We start from the raw sequence: 14490 nt of genomic DNA on the forward strand, positions 1-14490 counted from the left end.
CCAGAAAATATGTCGCGCAGCTACCTGGTCCTCGGTCCACACCTTTGCCTCACATTATGCTCTGGTTCAACAGTCAAGAGATGATGCAGCCTTTGGCTCAGCAGTTTTGCATTCTACAACATCTCACTCCGACCCCACCGCCTAGGTAGAGCTTGGAAATCACCTAATTGGAATCGATATGAGCAAGCACTTGAAGAAGAAAAGACGGTTACTCACCTTTGTAACTGTTGTTCTTCGAGATGTGTTGCTCATATCCATTCCAAACCTACCCTCCTTCCCCTCTGTCAGAGTAGCCAGCAAGAAGGAACTGAAGGGCTGTTGGGTCGGCAGGGTATATATCCGGCGCCATAATGGCACCACTCCAGCCAACCCACCAAGTGTTGCTAGGGTAAAAATCTTCTGACGAATGTGCACGTGGCGCGTGCACACCTAATTGGAATGAATATGAGCAACACATCTTGAAGAACAACAGTTACAAAGGTGAGTAACCATCTTTTCCTGCACAGTTTAGCTTTACCCTTGTGGCAGAGTTCCATTGTGCCCCATGATATAGATGGTCTTTTAGATACCCTGGGACAAAGCCGCTGAGAACCCTGCAGATAAGACCCAAGGCTGTGAACTTGATTTCATGTTCTATGGGAAGTTGGCATAGGGAGCAGAGGGCAGGTTTGATGTGCTCACGGTGGCCTGTGTTGCTGACGAGATGCACTGCAGTGTTCAGTAGCACTGGAATTTCCTGAGCACTGAGGGCTTCCTGCCCAGGTATATCACACTGCTGTTGTCCAGCCGAGAGGTGGGTGTCGCCGAGGCCGCGTCTTTGTCTACTGGGATGCAGGTTCAGGTAGTTTAGGTGTAAAACTGTATCAAACTTGGTGGTTTCAAATTGGGTTTTGCTTGGACATTTGAGGCTCATTCGGACCCCAAAAGTTGGAGGCATGTGAAGCTGAAGGAAAGGTTCTTCGCCACCCCTGCAACCTAAAGCAGGGAGTTGGTACAGCTCTAAAATGCATGTTAAGTTGGCCAGAGTGTAACACTAGAATTCCTTCTGCAGGAGAAGTGAAGAGCCAGCTGTGACTGCCTAGGCTCTAGTTACCAGTCAAAGGAAAGGGAGAAATCTCAGCTTCTCTGCCTGCCCCCTCCTAGATACAGTACTACAGTGCAAACCCAACTTACAATGTCTATTGATTTTGACTTTACAGCCAGTTTAGCAAAGCAGCCATCCTGGGCTTCTAGGCATCCTTGACTTAATTAAGGCCCCCATTCAGTGAGGTATTTACACCTGTGTCTAATTGTAATCAATGGGACGACTCGGTTAAATAAGGTGCCTTGCTGAACTGGGGGCTAAAAGCACAGAGGCAAAACAGGCAAAAGCCGGCAGCTCCCGTCCCCTTCAAACTGGAAAATAGCCAAGCAGAGATGAAATGAACCCCAAACTGTATCCGACCTCAGCTCTTGTCATGCCCTTCCTTTCTCAAATACCTGTGTGTGGGGGGTGGGAAGGAGGCTACCAGCATGCCAACGGAGAGGAGCTGTTGTGGCTTAGGGGAGGTGAGTGCATGGGGTGAGGACTTCTCCAGGAAACACCCTCTTAGAAAATCCTTTCCTTCTGTAGGAGTATTGGATCAGAGGAGAGGTGCAGGTCCCAAACCTCTTAGTTCTCTGGGCTTTAAAGCACGGACTCGCAATGCAAACCCACCTCCTCCTCTAGAGGAAGAGGGGAGCCCATAAGCACCCAGTGTGCAACAGCTGGCCTTGTCTCTGCTGGGTCCAGGCCTCTGCATAATGCAGTATGTCACCACTATGACTGTGGGAGGTTGGAAAGCGAGGCCCATTAAACGCACACATGCCATCCTCATCAGAAGCTGCCTGGCTATTTGCCACTTCCCTGGCTTTGTTCCAGCTCCCTTCTCTGAGCAGTCTAGACTGGATGTTTTCCAGTCTCTCTCGTTTGTTTGCTATCAAGGTTTTCTGGAAACCATAACATTAGAACGGTTCAGGTTTTTTAAAATGGCCTTTGTACACCTTTGCTGTGGAGCCTCTAGGGCAGAGCGGGAGGTGCTAGGGAGGCATTGTGGGAGATCCCAGTGGCAGGAGAGACTCCATGGGTGGGGCACAGTGGGGAAGCCTGGGCTGATGAGGCCTGTTGATGGCGGCTGAAGGGGGAGCATCGGGCAGAGTGTGGTAGGGTGCTTTGGGAGTGGACTAAAGGCTGTCGGTCAGGCATGGTGGGGATGGCTGGGGTTACATGTTGAGGAGGGAAGGAGCTAGTGGAGAAGTTTGGGAATGGCTGCGGGACATGTTTGAAGGGGAAAAAGTTTCCTTGGGCAGGAGATACAGGGAGGAAGAAGTCTAACACGAGGAGACAAAGTTTCTTGGCGACTCATTCCTCTGTAGCCTGAAGCCAACCTCTTTGCTCTCTCCTTCACTCTCAGTTCCCACCTGCTTCCCACTCTGTTTTCCCTTTGTCCTTTCTTGCTACTCATTTTTCTGTTCCTGTCTTTCTTCCCCATTTTGCCCTGTGGCAAGGTCTGCTACCTGATCCCTCCCCACCGCTCCTTGGGCTTTTTCCCTCGCTCTGCAACTCTGGTATCAAGTCCTGCCTTTCGCTACCTCATGTCCTCTCCTCCCATTTCTCTCCTACCACACCCTCCCTGAGGCTTTTCATGGCTGCCTGGTTTCTCATTCAAATTCCCTCCCTGGGGCATGTTTGGAGGAGAGGAGGACTAGTCATGGCAGCAGAAGTGCATCCACCCCCAGGTAGGGAAGGGGAAGTTCTCTCTAGCCTGGGGTCACATGCAGTATGTCTAGCCCCTGATGGAACAGCTGAAGCTGGGTTCTGGTTGTGGGGGCTAAGGGGATGCATTGTTCAGCCACGCATGTGGTAGGAGCCTGTGGATCTTACCATGATTCTGGATGGGATATTGTGGGATTAGGTGGCCAGGCCTTAGACTGTTGGGCCAGAACACCACCGCTGCAGCCACCTCCCAGATTAAGCAGGCGCCTGGCTCAGATTTTTCTCCTGGTGCTTGTCATTTCACTCCTTTCGAATCCAGTATGATAAACAGAAAGGGAGAAAAATCAGATGCATTGAGCTATTTTGATGATGATAGATCATTTCTCCTGTCTGTGTATCCTAGGAAACAGAACTCTGGTTTCTGAAGGGGGTAGGTTTGTACCTACTGTACGTTGGGGGTGGTGGGAGAGAGGAGAAGAGAGAGAGAGAGAGAGAGAGAAGATTGCTAAGCACACAAGAGACCTAGCACAGAGCTACTCTGGTCTGTAATTAGATGAATTAGTGGAACAATGACCCAGTTTTCCTTGATGTTTGGATTGCTGCAAACAGCTCTGAGGTCGCTCCCTCCTCCTGCCCCACTCTCCATCTGTCTTCCCTGCTTGCCTCCCTCTAAAACATCCCGGGCAGCCTTGTGAGCTCTGTGTCTATCATGACCCCAGCTCTGCTCCTACTTGCCCTCAGCCAGCAGGAGCCAGGGCTGAGCAGTCCTGGCTTTCCAGCACTGCTATTGTGCTTGACACTTGGGTGGGGTTGCTCAAGAGGGAATTCCCACCACCTCCTCTTGCCTACCTGTGAAAGTCAAATCCCAGCCTGTCCCTCCGTCTTGCCTTGTGACACGCAGCACCCACGATCCAGTCTGGCACTGCCAGTCACACCCCTGCGGAGTGTGCCATCTAGGGTCAATGCAGCTGAGGCTGGATGGGTATATAGCTTCCCTGCAGAAGGAACGCATCCCAGCTGTTGCTTCCCCTGCCCACCCTGATTGCTGATTTACATTTTAATTCTTAAGTCTCCTCTCCATCCTTATCCTGCTGTTCTGTGGCACTGCCAGGCTCAGGGAGCCTGGTACCTTGAGCCTGCGGAGCATTAATCCTGAGACGTGTCACTAACCACCTAGGCAAAGACTCTGATCTTCTAAGTGCTGTCTCTGCTCCAGACTGATAGTGCCCTGGAGAGGGATTAAATTGATCCCAGGGAGACAAAGTACAGATCTGAAGAGCACCGTCCCGGCAGTCTAAAAACCCAGAGCATAATTACATAGCATTGCTAATGGTTAGAGCAGCTGGGCATGAATCATGGGGCCTGGCTCTTCATGGCCATGCACTGTAATCACTTTCTCCTGTGCAAAACAGGTGTCAATAGGAGAGGCGCCAGAGTATCTGGCGCCCTAGGCAGAATTCAGGGGGCAGCATTTTTGTGCGCTCCCCATGGGGCGCGTGGGAGCTTCCGGTTCCACTCCCATCGCACAGCCGAAGAAGGACCATCCGCCGAAATGCCGCAGGTGACAGCGGCAGTCATTGAGCTGCTCAATTGCCTGCCGCTGTTTTCCGTGGCACGTCGGCAGAAGGTCCTTCTTCGGCGGCACTACAGGAGTGGAACTGGAAGCTCCCGTGCGCCCCATGGGGAGCGCACAAAATGCCGCCTCCCGAATTCTGGTGCCCTAGGCGACTGCCTACGGTCACCTAATGGAAGTGCCGGCCCTGGGTGTCAAACATTACCTGTCTGATTCGGGGGTGTTTGTGCACACTTTGCACAGATGTAAATGGTCCCATGAGCTGAAAAGTAGCAATGAATCAGGCACATGTTGTGCTCTAGTGTATTGCTGGTTGGGCCTCTGAACTTAGAGACTGCGTGTGACTCCTGGCACTGATCAAGGGCCCGATCCATGCCCCAGCAGCCACCTGGGGCTGGTCTGCTAGTGAAAAAACAGACTTAATTGGTGCCCTATGCAGTCCCTTTGTGATGTAGTGCTGGCAGCTGCTGGGCCACCCATCCTAGTTCTTGGTGTAGGGGATGTGGCCAGGGAACTGCTATGTCTGGACGATCTCTTGACTGTCTTAATGAATTTGGGGTCTAACTTAAGTCAGCCTTGAGGCTGCTCTGAGTTGTGCCTTGGGACCCAACTGATGCACAACGGCTCCAGGATCAGGGAAAAATGAAGTTGGTGTAACATCCCCACCCTGTTCCTGAGCCGTACCTGATGCTGACCGGCCAACGCTGAGGACCTGAGCCAAAGGCTGAGTGTGACTCCTCGTCCTGATGCGATGTGGGGTGGGTTGCACTGCACTCCGGCTGGGAATGCAGATCCTAGCACCAGTGTGTTTTGTTTTAATTATTGTCTTTATCACTCTGTTAACACTGCTAAGTTTAGACCCTAGCAATCGCTGCTGATTTGCCAGAGGGTAAGAGCCTGAATTGGTGCTCGTCAGATGCCTCGCCTGTGAAGGCCTAGTCACGATGCCTCCCTCTTGCGGGCACATTCACACTGCCAGGTCTCTGTGGCTAATAACTCTGCCTTCTCATTGTCTGGCTGCAGCATCCTCGCCACGGCTGGAACTCACTTCAACACCCATGTGGACCTGCGGACCCTGAGAGCGGTGCGTGTGCTCAGGCCTCTGAAGCTCGTCTCAGGCATTCCCAGTAAGTTCAATCTCCTGCTCTTTGGCAGAGCACATGAGTTGTGTATGTCCCTCAGGCTTGGGAAGCACTCATGCCACCACTGGAGACAGAGGGTGAAATCCTGGCCTTATGGAAGTCAACGGCAAAACTCCCATGGACTTCAGAGGGACCATGATTTCGCCAGCAATGTTTTCCAGCAGGGAGGAGTGCACCCACACCTAGATTTCTACAGGAGAGGTGCCATTGTTGATGTACATCTAGATCAGGGCCACACAGAGGTGTTTGGAGGGCCAGGGGTAAAGTCTGAAACTAAGCCCCTGCCCTTTCCAAAAAATTACCACTGAGGGGATGCTGGGGGTGGTGGTGGTGGGGGAATGTAGTGGTGGTGTTACAGTGAGAAAGCCCTGCTCTGACCCCACAGCAGTGGCTTGGTTCCCATGTTGCGGGGATGGGCCTGGCTCCTCATACTAGGCGTTGCAACCTGGCACGCAAGGGTCACAGCACTGCACAGGTTTGGCCCTGCTGCCCCACTGTCATGACGGCAGGGCTGCTGAGCCAAACAAAGGTCACCAGCCCAGACCTGAGTGGCTCAGTGACTCCTCACACCAGGTCACAACGCCACGTGGTTTGGTGGCCCTCTCAAACTGGGGGCCCCTTTTACCTCCCCCGGTCTCTTCTGCCCCAGGGGGCCCTGATCTAGAACAAGGCTGAATGCTCTTTGGTGGAGTACAACTGCGAATCCGAGGATTCACAGAGGCTAGAGACTCTAATTCCACTCCCATCCCAGTAGGCAGTGGGTGGATTCCTCCAGGGCTGCTGTGTATCCATTAGGTATTTCCTCTCTCCCTCCCTTTACACAGTGTGATAAGTAAAGGAATCAGTCTATTGGTGCCCCTGATCCTCCCCTCTCCTGGGCCCTGAATGTACAGCTTGCTGGGTTAATAAACGGGGCGGGATGGGGGCAGGGAGGGGGACTGTGAGTAAGTGCCTGAGGCTCCCCCTTCTGAAGAGAGAGCTCTAGGAAGCAAGGAATTTGGTCTCAAGCAGCATGTCCTCAATGGGACTGGATGTGACTTGGTTTATGGTTGCAGGGATTTGTCATGGGATATGACGCCTTCCACCTCTTGCTCACCGGGTGGCCTCTCTCCCCTGCATTACTGTATAAGTCAATTTCCATCTGAGAGCTGGTCAGTGGTGTGTGTAAGATGGTCCTGGCCCAGATACTAGTGCACAGAGGGCCATGTCACAGGATCCACCCTCCCATGAGTGGTTCTCTTGTCGACATCCTCAAGAGAGAGGCCGGGAGCTTTGTCGTTACAGAGACTGAACCTCTCATCTCTTCCTCAAAGGTGGTGGCACAGTTGCAGGGCAATAGTGGGAGAGATTTTCTGTGCTGCTGTTCTTCGTACCCCTCATCTTTCCCGTCTCAGTCTGGCACTTTTCACCAGGACAAAATCCACTCTTTAAAATATGAATTTGACAGCAAACCAGCACTTGCGGTCCCTGCTCAAGAGAGCCCTGAGATGGGAGAACAGATCAGGAGCAAAGTGCTATGACAGAGCTGGGTGTGGAGAACACACACCATTGCATTTGACCCACAGCATGCCTGGCTCCTCGCACTGCCGTCTGCACTCCTCTTGCCATGTCAAAGTCAGGTGGGGAAAATTCTTAAAAACCTCCCTTTCTGCCAGGTACTTGGCAAAACTCTTCGTGCTCCCAATGGCTTTCCCCCATTGTTATCCAAAGTGAATGCATGGGTGGGCAGTTTAGAGGGAAGCAGTCAAAAGCCACACACAACATGGGAGCCACGCAGGATGTGCACTTACCCGTTGTACATGCACAAATGCGTGCAGTTGGATGCACAAACTAGATATCTGCACATGGACACTGGCGGCCGTACGTGGAGGTTCTTGATTTTCTTTCACAAACAGTTGCATGCAGGTGTGCTTTTGCAGTGGCTGCTGGGCGATTTTTCATCTGTTGTGGCGGGACTTTGAAATGTGGTCCTACCTGTTTACCTTGGAGTTGCCACTTGGGAGGCAAATCTGAACGAGTAGCGGATGTTTTTATATGGTAGCATGTAGAGGCCCCACCTTTAATCAGGGCTCCAGTGTGGTGGGTGCTGCACAATATAAAGTAAGAGACTATCCTTGCCCTGAAGAGCTTTCAGTCTAAATAAACAATACAAACGTGGGGTGGAGGGTAAAGTGAGGCAAAGACAGGTGAACTGACTTGCCTGTGGTCATGCACTGCCAGGAATAGAACCCATCCTGAATCCACTGTCCTGTCCACTAGCTCATGGTGCTTCTCTAAGGGCAAAGTTCTCCTCCCTGATCCTCAGTGCATATCTCTATTCTACCCTTGCTCCTGGAGCAGAAGTCTGTAGATCTCAGTGGAAATTCCATAGGGCAGAATATGCCCAGAGAGAGCTGCAGTAGAAAGAAGAAAGTTGCCAAAAACCCATAAGTCGATGCTGGGCAGTTATGGGAATGGCAGATGGGGGGAGACTATATTCAAATTCCCAAGCCTTTTTGGCAAAGGTTTCTTCACTCTGTGCTTTGCCTAGTCCCATTTGTCGGGTTACTGATCCTCCGCCATCTCTGTAGCTCACTATCCTCTTACCAAGATCCTCTCGTATAGGGAGACGGAGAGATGTCGTCTCTGCTGCTCGCTGGGCAAGGTGGTGGGAGGGTCAGTGAGCTGTGTCCTCTCTCCTCTTCCCCAGGCTTACAGATCGTGTTGAAGTCCATCATGAAGGCCATGGTGCCCCTTCTCCAGATAGGCCTCCTGCTCTTTTTCGCTATTCTGATGTTCGCCATCATCGGCCTGGAGTTCTACAGTGGGAAACTGCACCGAGCTTGCTACACAAATAATTCAGGTAGGCAGGCTGCCATCTCACTCTGTCTGTTGTGCATGGCAAGCCATTGTGAGAAACTCCCTTCTCAGCTCAGATGAATTGGTTGACTGTGCATGAGCCATGCTCAGGGGCAGCTCCAGGCCCCAGCATGCCAAGCACGTGCTTGGGGTGGCAAGCCATGGGGGGCACTCTGCCGGTCGCCAGGAGGGCAGCAGGCAGGCAGCCTTCGATGGCATGTCTGCGGAGGGTCTGCTGGTCCCGCGGCTCCGGTGGAGCCTGCGGGAGGCCCACCGAAGCCACAGGACCGGTGACTGGCAAAGCACCCCCCGCGGCATGCCGCCGTGCTTGGGGCGGCGAAATGTCTGGAGCCGCCCCTGGCCACGCTGAACCCCAGCTTGTCTGGTTCAGGCTGCAGCGAGGCATTAGCCATGCTGCGGGATGCAGGTGGCATGATGACATTGACACTTAAGACTGTAACACACAACTGTCACCACACAATGACAATGGCTGAGAAAAGACTGAGCTGCTGGTCCCTGGTGCATGGTGGGGAGAAATTCCCTTTCCACACAATGCCCACTGGAATTGGAGTCAGGTGGTCTCAGGGGTCACTCCGTCTTGTCACTGGTATGTTCCTGTTGGAGCTCAGTGATTTCCTCTCTTCTTTTACTGAATGCCACACTCTGTCGTCCTCTCTGTGAGTCTGCTATCAGCCAGGGAGGGTGGCAATGAGATAGAGCTGGTTGCAAACATTCACAGTTAGAAGAATGTCAGCAAAAACAGATTTGTCGTGACTCTATTTCCCATTTTCTGGCCAGCTCTCTAGTGAGGATGGAGAGATGGTTGGTTTTATAATAGATTCCAGCCAAGGATAACCTTACTGTGAGATAATGGGCAGCTTCACCAGCCAGAGATGGTAAATACAAACAATTATAAGTCACTTCTAGTCTCTTTCCTCAGGGCTTAACAAAGTAAAATCCAGCTAAGAACAAAACAACTCAGTCCCATCTTAACAGCCCTCCCAGACTCAGTCCTCCTCTTCCCCCATACTGCCCTCAGGCTATCCCTTATATAGTTCCCAAAAGCTGATTCTCTGGTCACATGACCTCTGGACTCTCAGTCTTTCCTAGAGAACTATAAAAGCAGCAAAGAATCCTGTGGCACCTTATAGACTAACAGACGTTATGGAGCATGAGCTTTCGTGGGTGAATACCCACTTCTTCAGATGCAGAAGTGGGTATTCACCCACGAAAGCTCATGCTCCAAAACGTCTGTTAGTCTATAAGGTGCCACAGGATTCTTTGCTGCTTTTACAGATCCAGACTAACATGGCTACCCCTCTGATACTAGAGAACTATGTTTCCCAGAATGCCAGCTCTTAAAGGGCCCAAGGACCATAACGAGCCCACATGTGCTCTGAGGCCCAGTGGCTGATGTTGTTATAAGTGGTTTCTATCAATCAAAAGCGTCCCTAATATCTGTCTTGTTTTCACATCCAATACCAGCTGATGTCATTTAAAGAGAGAGGGTTCCCATTCCTGAGACTTAGCATGGGCGACTGTAAGTGTTCCAAAAATCATTAATAAGGACTCAGAAATCATGAGTGGCATACAAATCATGGGATTTAAAAAAATAATAATAATACAATGTGGATTCTACTTGCTTTGGGTTTTTCACCCTCTTGGATGCACTTGAGTCACATTTAAAGATTTTCTTCATATTTATAAGGGCTAGAAACTTGCTTTACAAAACCCCCCTGAGATACTCAAGTAATCACAGGATTCCAGGAGCTGGGGCTTTAAGGAAAACAGCAAGCATCATGAGTCTTCATCATGAAGGTTGACAATACTTCAATACAGAGAAGAAAAGCCACCTCTTTAGATTATTATTAGTTATGCCCAACTGTGTACCAGCTGGTTTCTAGACAGGCAAGAAGGGAGAAGTCCCTTCCCCAAAGGAGTTCACAGTCCAAGGTTTGGGGGGGAAAGGGACAAAACATGCTGACATATGTCAGCACGACCAGCCGTCCTTGCTCGGGAGATGCCAAATCAAGAAGGCCCAACATTGTTTCAGGTTAGGAGTGAGGTGCATTAAAAGAGGCACGTGGGCTGTGGGGCTGCATTAGCAAGGAGTGCTGCAAGTCAAACCCGAGATGCATTGGCAAAGCGCTGAGGGTCAGAAAGTGGGGGAGTAAATCGGGGGAGACTGGAAAATCATGGTACTGAACATTCCAGTGACCTAATGTCCCCCCAAATGTGAAAGTTTTAATAACACAGCTGGATGCTCGTCCCACCTCGCCTTCCACTGAGTATCCGGGCTGGGCTCTGTCTGCTTCTCTGTGTCTCCTCTGCCCCTTCCTGATCTCTGTGCCCTCTGGGCATTGTTTTCTTGTGATTGCAGGTGAACTGGAAGAACTGGATCCCCCGCATCCATGTGGGGTGCAGGGATGCCCCTTGGGTTACGAGTGCAAGGAGTGGATTGGTCCCAACGACGGGATCACTCAGTTTGACAACATCCTCTTTGCTGTGCTGACTGTCTTCCAGTGCATTACCATGGAAGGGTGGACCACAGTGCTGTACAATGTGAGTGAGGCTGCAGTGGTGCACTGGGCTCTTGGGAGCTCCACAGGTTGGAGAAGCAGAAGTGGGGTGTGTTTTTCCTGAACAAAGCTCCCAAGCTGTGGAGTTCTTTGTGCTCCAAGGTCTCCTGTTTGGGCTGATGATGGAAATGGGGCTGCTCGTTAGTGGTGGGATGTACAATTATGGGTGAGTGCAGGCTGGACTCAATTCTGCTTCCACTGCACAGCTGGGTACCTTTGAGGAGGAAAAACTAATTAATTGGAGAGGCACGTGTGACTTTGCACCCATCTGTTTGGATTTGTGACATGTTGCAAAGAGCTGGTTAGATGGCAAATACCTGTCCCCTGTGCTGGCTCTAACGAGCCTTCAGTTGAGGGTGGGGTTTTTGGAAAAGTGGTGGGATCAGATTCAGCCCTACACACCATTTCCTCCCCCACCCCTTTCTGCAACCAGCACACCATGAGCATGTTTCATGGCACAATTTATCCCCAGTCCCAGTCCTAGTGGAACAAACAGACCTGCAGCCACTGCATATGTGAAACTTCATTGAAGATTGCAGCTGCAGTGCCATGACTGCAGATGTGCTTCGCTGCGCTCGGCAAGGGCTGGAATTCAGTAACACTTGCAGCCTTCTGTGAGTGGAGCGATAAATGTTTTAGCCGTGCTACTTCGCTTGAGAGCAGGAGAGGAGGTTGTGCAATGATGACACGGGGATTTTGTGCCATACACATTTGTGGAGCAGGTTCCTTGATGTGCTGATGAAGCTGCCAGAGTTTTGAGGTTGTTTCTTTGTAAGGGAGCTGTTGCTGTCAAGTGTTAGATACTGACAGCGTCTCAGGTGGTGTTGCGACTAGTGTCTTGTGGGACTGGAGTTTTATATATAGGTTTTAACATATGGGCTAGAAGTAACTGGGCCAGATTCATCTCTGGTGTAATTTCTGCTGACACCAGCAGTGTTACACTAGGGATGTTTATATCCTATTTTGTCTAGCCCATACAGAAGTTTGTAGAAAGGCATGTATCACGGAGAGATCTGGGAATAGCAAACCCCAGTGACTGGAGAGCAGCCCGTCATGCAAACTCTGCTGCCTGGATGCAGAGGTGCCCTTAGTTTGAATGTGTATTTTGTCAGCAGAGTTGCTAACCTAACCCTGTGGCGGTCAGAGACACAATACGGCCTATCCAAACTTTAGAAGGGTCCTAGTCCATATATATAAGATACAGGGCTTTTCTGGGAGGGAATAAGCAGCAGAGTGTGTGTGGGGATTGCAGAGGACTGGGTAAAAGAAACATGGCAAGAAAACAAAGAGATAGTAAGTTAAATCCACAAAGGGGCTTTGTTCTTCCTCCTTCTAAGACGCTCTTCAGTGCCTGGAATTCTCTTCCCTGGAAGGGAGTGGCAGAATCCACCTTTCTAGGATTTAAGACGGAAAATTTTCTTGGATACCAGTGGTGTCTCAGGGTATAAATGGGATTACAAGCTTAACTGTAGTGATGGCTGCCCACGCAGAACCGACTAGGAGGTGGAATGAGATTTTCTCCCACAGAAAGCCTTGAGGGTTTTTTTCTGTTCCTTTGAAGCATTTAAATAGGAGCTGCCTGTTAGAATTATTTAGCCATCTCCCACACAATGTCCTGTAATAGCATGGGAAGATCAGGGTGAACGCAGGATCTTAGTGAGCGGCTCCCTTGTGTGTGTGTGGTTCTCACTGTGATGCATGCACATACGAGAGTGAGCTAATGTACAGATAAGATATACATATTCCTCCTACGCACAGCTTGAGCTTGATAGGGAATGTGCCTCTCTGCCTTTTAGCCTATTGTTCATTTAGGAATATTGGGACTGCAGCCCATCTCTATTCCCCTGCCTATCTCACTAGCCTTTGTGCTCTGCAATCTTGTTTTCTGCTCAAAGCCTTGCTCTTATTCTCAGTGCATATACATTCACAGCTCCTCTTGCTGCCTTTGGCAGGCTGCTTCTCACATTAGCAGCTTACCCTCTGTGTAAGTCAGGCACATAGTTTAAATGCCTCTCATGCCCACTCCATCCTTCTCTTCTCCGGGCGCACTCCCTTCCTGAACTGGTTTTATTTCTCTAGAAGCCCTCAGCAGGGCCGGCTTTAGGCCAATTCCACCAATTCCCCTGAATCGGGCCATGCGCCTAAGAGGGCCCCGCGCCCAGTGAGAATCCCTTCCCTGGCTAGAGGCGCCTTTTTAATTTTTACTCACCTGGTGGTGCTCTGGGTCTTCCACGGCACTTCGGCAGTGGGTCCTTCGCTTGCTCTGGGGCTTGGTCTACACTACGCGTTTAAACCGATTTTAGCAGCATTAAACCGATTTAACGCTGTACCTGTCCACACTACGAGGCCCTTTATATCGATATAAAGGGCTCTTTAAATCGGTTTCTGTACTCCTCCCTGATGAGAGGAGTAGCGCTAAAATCGGTATTACCGTATCGGATTAGGGTTAGTGTGGCCGCAAATCGACGGTATTGGCCTCCGGGCGGTATCCCACAGTGCACCAGTGTGACCGCTCTGGACAGCAATCTCAACTCGGATGCAGTGGCCAGGTAAACAGGAAAAGCCCTGCGAAATTTTGATTTTCATTTCCTGTTTGCCCAGCATGGAGCTCTGATCAGCACGGATGGCAATGCAGTCCCAAATCCAAAAAGAGCTCCAGCATGGACCGTACGGGAGATACTGGATCTGATCCCTGTATGGGGAAACAAATCTGTTCTATCAAAGCTCTGTTACAGAAGACAAAATGCCAAAGCGTTTGAAAAAAAAAATCTACAGGCTACACAGTGCTGTGTGACAAGCGTAACGGGAAGCCAGAGATTCAAATGGATGCTCATGGAGGGAGGGAGAGGGTACTGAGGACTCCAGCTATCCCACAGTCCCCAGCATTCTCCGAAAAGTATTCGCATTCTTGGCTGAGCTCCCAATGCCTGTAGGTTCAAACACATTTTCAGGCATAGTTCAGGGAATAGCTCGTCAATTTACTCCCCTCCCCCACGTGAAAGAAAAGGGAAAGAAATCATTTCTTGACTTCTTCCAATGTCACCCTATGTCTACTGAATGCTGCTGGTAGACGCGATGCTGCAGCAGTGAAGAGCAGTATCCACTCCTCTCCCCTGCCCGGTGACAGACGGTGCAGTAGGACTGGTAGCCGTCCTTGTTATCAACTCGTGAGTGCTCCTGGCTGGCTTCAGGTGAGACTGGCCAGGGGCGCCTGGGTGAAAATAGGAATGATTCTTGGTCATTCCCAGTAGATGGTACAGAACGGCTGGTAACCCTCCTCATTATAGCAACTGGGGGCTGAGCTCCATCAGCCTCCTCCCTTTCCTGTGTAAAGAAAAGATTCTGTGCTGCCTGGACTGTCATAGCAGCGGGATGCTGGGCTCCTCTTCCCCACACCGCTTAATGTCCTGCCTGGACTGTTATAGCACCGGGAGGCTGCCTCCCCCTCATTTTATCTCACTAACAAGTCACTGTTTCTTATTCCTGCGTTCCTTATAACTTCATGACACAAATGGGGGGGACACTGCCACTGTAGCCCAGGAAGGTTGGGGGAGGAGGGAAGCAACGGGTGGGGTTGGTGCAGGGGTACCCCCCGTGAATGGCATGTAGCTCATCATTTCTGCG

General features: G+C 50.8%; 2 protein-coding genes across 2 annotated transcripts in view; one reads left to right on the forward strand and one right to left on the reverse strand.

Annotated features, from left to right (window-relative positions):
* The window catches only part of CACNA1E (calcium voltage-gated channel subunit alpha1 E), a 318389-nt gene that overhangs the window by 125510 nt on the left and 178389 nt on the right, over nucleotides 1-14490 (forward strand). The window contains exons 5-7 of the mRNA XM_050963449.1: nucleotides 5331-5434; nucleotides 8139-8291; nucleotides 10668-10849. Coding sequence (XP_050819406.1) covers nucleotides 5331-5434; nucleotides 8139-8291; nucleotides 10668-10849 — 439 coding nt within the window. The remainder of the gene's footprint in view (nucleotides 1-5330; nucleotides 5435-8138; nucleotides 8292-10667; nucleotides 10850-14490) is intronic.
* LOC127055794 (2-5A-dependent ribonuclease-like) overlaps nucleotides 1-14490 on the reverse strand; it is an 821333-nt gene that overhangs the window by 80590 nt on the left and 726253 nt on the right. The gene's annotated exons all lie outside the window — the stretch shown is intronic.

This window comes from Gopherus flavomarginatus, chromosome 7 (assembly GCF_025201925.1).
Source record: "Gopherus flavomarginatus isolate rGopFla2 chromosome 7, rGopFla2.mat.asm, whole genome shotgun sequence".
Classification (NCBI taxonomy): domain Eukaryota; kingdom Metazoa; phylum Chordata; order Testudines; family Testudinidae; genus Gopherus; species Gopherus flavomarginatus.